The sequence below is a fragment of the Glossina fuscipes genome, unplaced genomic scaffold, assembly GCF_014805625.2.
Source record: "Glossina fuscipes isolate IAEA_lab_2018 unplaced genomic scaffold, Yale_Gfus_2 44093, whole genome shotgun sequence".
Classification (NCBI taxonomy): domain Eukaryota; kingdom Metazoa; phylum Arthropoda; class Insecta; order Diptera; family Glossinidae; genus Glossina; species Glossina fuscipes.
In genome coordinates, this window is record NW_023999118.1 from 1 (window position 1) to 1289 (window position 1289).

Sequence of the window (1289 nt, forward strand, 5' to 3'; positions counted from 1 at the left end):
ATATTCGGTCGTGACCGAATCTTTTATACCCATCGCTGTGATCTTAAGAATAAGGAAAAGAACTAAATTTTCATGCTTTATAATATCGGTTGAACGCGGTTGATTTTTTCTGTTTTTACAAAAAAATGGAAATTTATATGAGGTATGCGTTGTACTTTATGAATGTAGGCGTGTTCTTTGAAAAGGTTGAAAAGCGAGCAAGGGAATGTTCTCCACAGACCCTATGCACTTGCGCAGACGGATAGACAGACAGATGAATGTACGGGCATGTGTATGTGTATTCCGAATTTGTATACTTTATGGGGTTTTTGAGCCTTGCTCTTGTGAGTTTTAAAAAAAAGTAGAAATTTTGACACACTATAAAATTAAGGCGAGGCCAATGTTTGCATTTTTCTGAAGGTAGTATAGCATTACCCACAGAATATACGATGTATGTTTATCTGGTATAGGTGAGTAGTGATCAAAACACAATTTTTTTATTATAGAGGTGTCCTTACTTTACAAAATGATGTAGACGTGTCCTTCGACCAATTTTCAATATCAACCTGCGTGCAAGAACTTCCAATGTTTGTGCCTAATTTGAATTAGGCCAGGACGGTGTTTACAAGTGTCAGAAATTACACAGACGGGCCAACGGACATGCTTAAATCGATTTAGAATTTGATGCTGATCAAGAATACATATACTTTGTGGGGTATCTGAACCTTCCTGTTGGAAACGTCTTGACGAAATGAATATACCTCTTCAAAGATGGGTATAAAAATTCAACGACTGTTTCTTTCACGTACTCTATTTTGTTGCTTTTGGGGCATCATCGGTAAGAAAATTTGGTAAACAGTATCGTATATTTTGGGCGCGTTTATGTTATGGATAGCTTTCATTCGCAATGGCATTGATTCGTGACTGTATATAACTAATTTTTTCAAAACTACTGGAGTCAGTTGAAAAACATGCGACAAAGTCAATGACTTAAGATCGTTGATCGCTATCAAACCATTAACAACAGCATAGTCATCTTCTAACATGAAAATATCTTGCAGAACATAGCTGACAGTCATCGCTTCTTCCAAACTATACATTTCCGGTAAAGAGCCATTTACGTAAAGTATACGCGGGCCATTATCATGTAGAGGATTCGGTAAAGGTAGAAATAAACTGGAAGAAAGAGTATCCATTACTTTGAATATCTTACTTGATTCCCTTACTTACCCCAAGCGAAATACATCCCGAAATCTCGTGTTAGCAACGTCAGTAATATTAAACAGCACAGGAAATTTAGTTTTAATACT

The 1289-nt window shown here is 36.4% G+C and overlaps 1 protein-coding gene across 1 annotated transcript; it reads right to left on the reverse strand.

Annotated features, from left to right (window-relative positions):
• Positions 1-344: 344 nt before the first annotated feature.
• On the reverse strand, positions 345-1286 carry LOC119643040 (alpha-tocopherol transfer protein-like; the record flags this gene model as incomplete). The annotated part of the gene is made up of 2 exons (XM_038042396.1): positions 345-1155; positions 1210-1286. Coding segments are annotated over 2 exons (468 nt in total), but the record flags the coding sequence as incomplete, so codon positions are not given.
• Between the last annotated feature and the right edge of the window lie 3 nt (positions 1287-1289).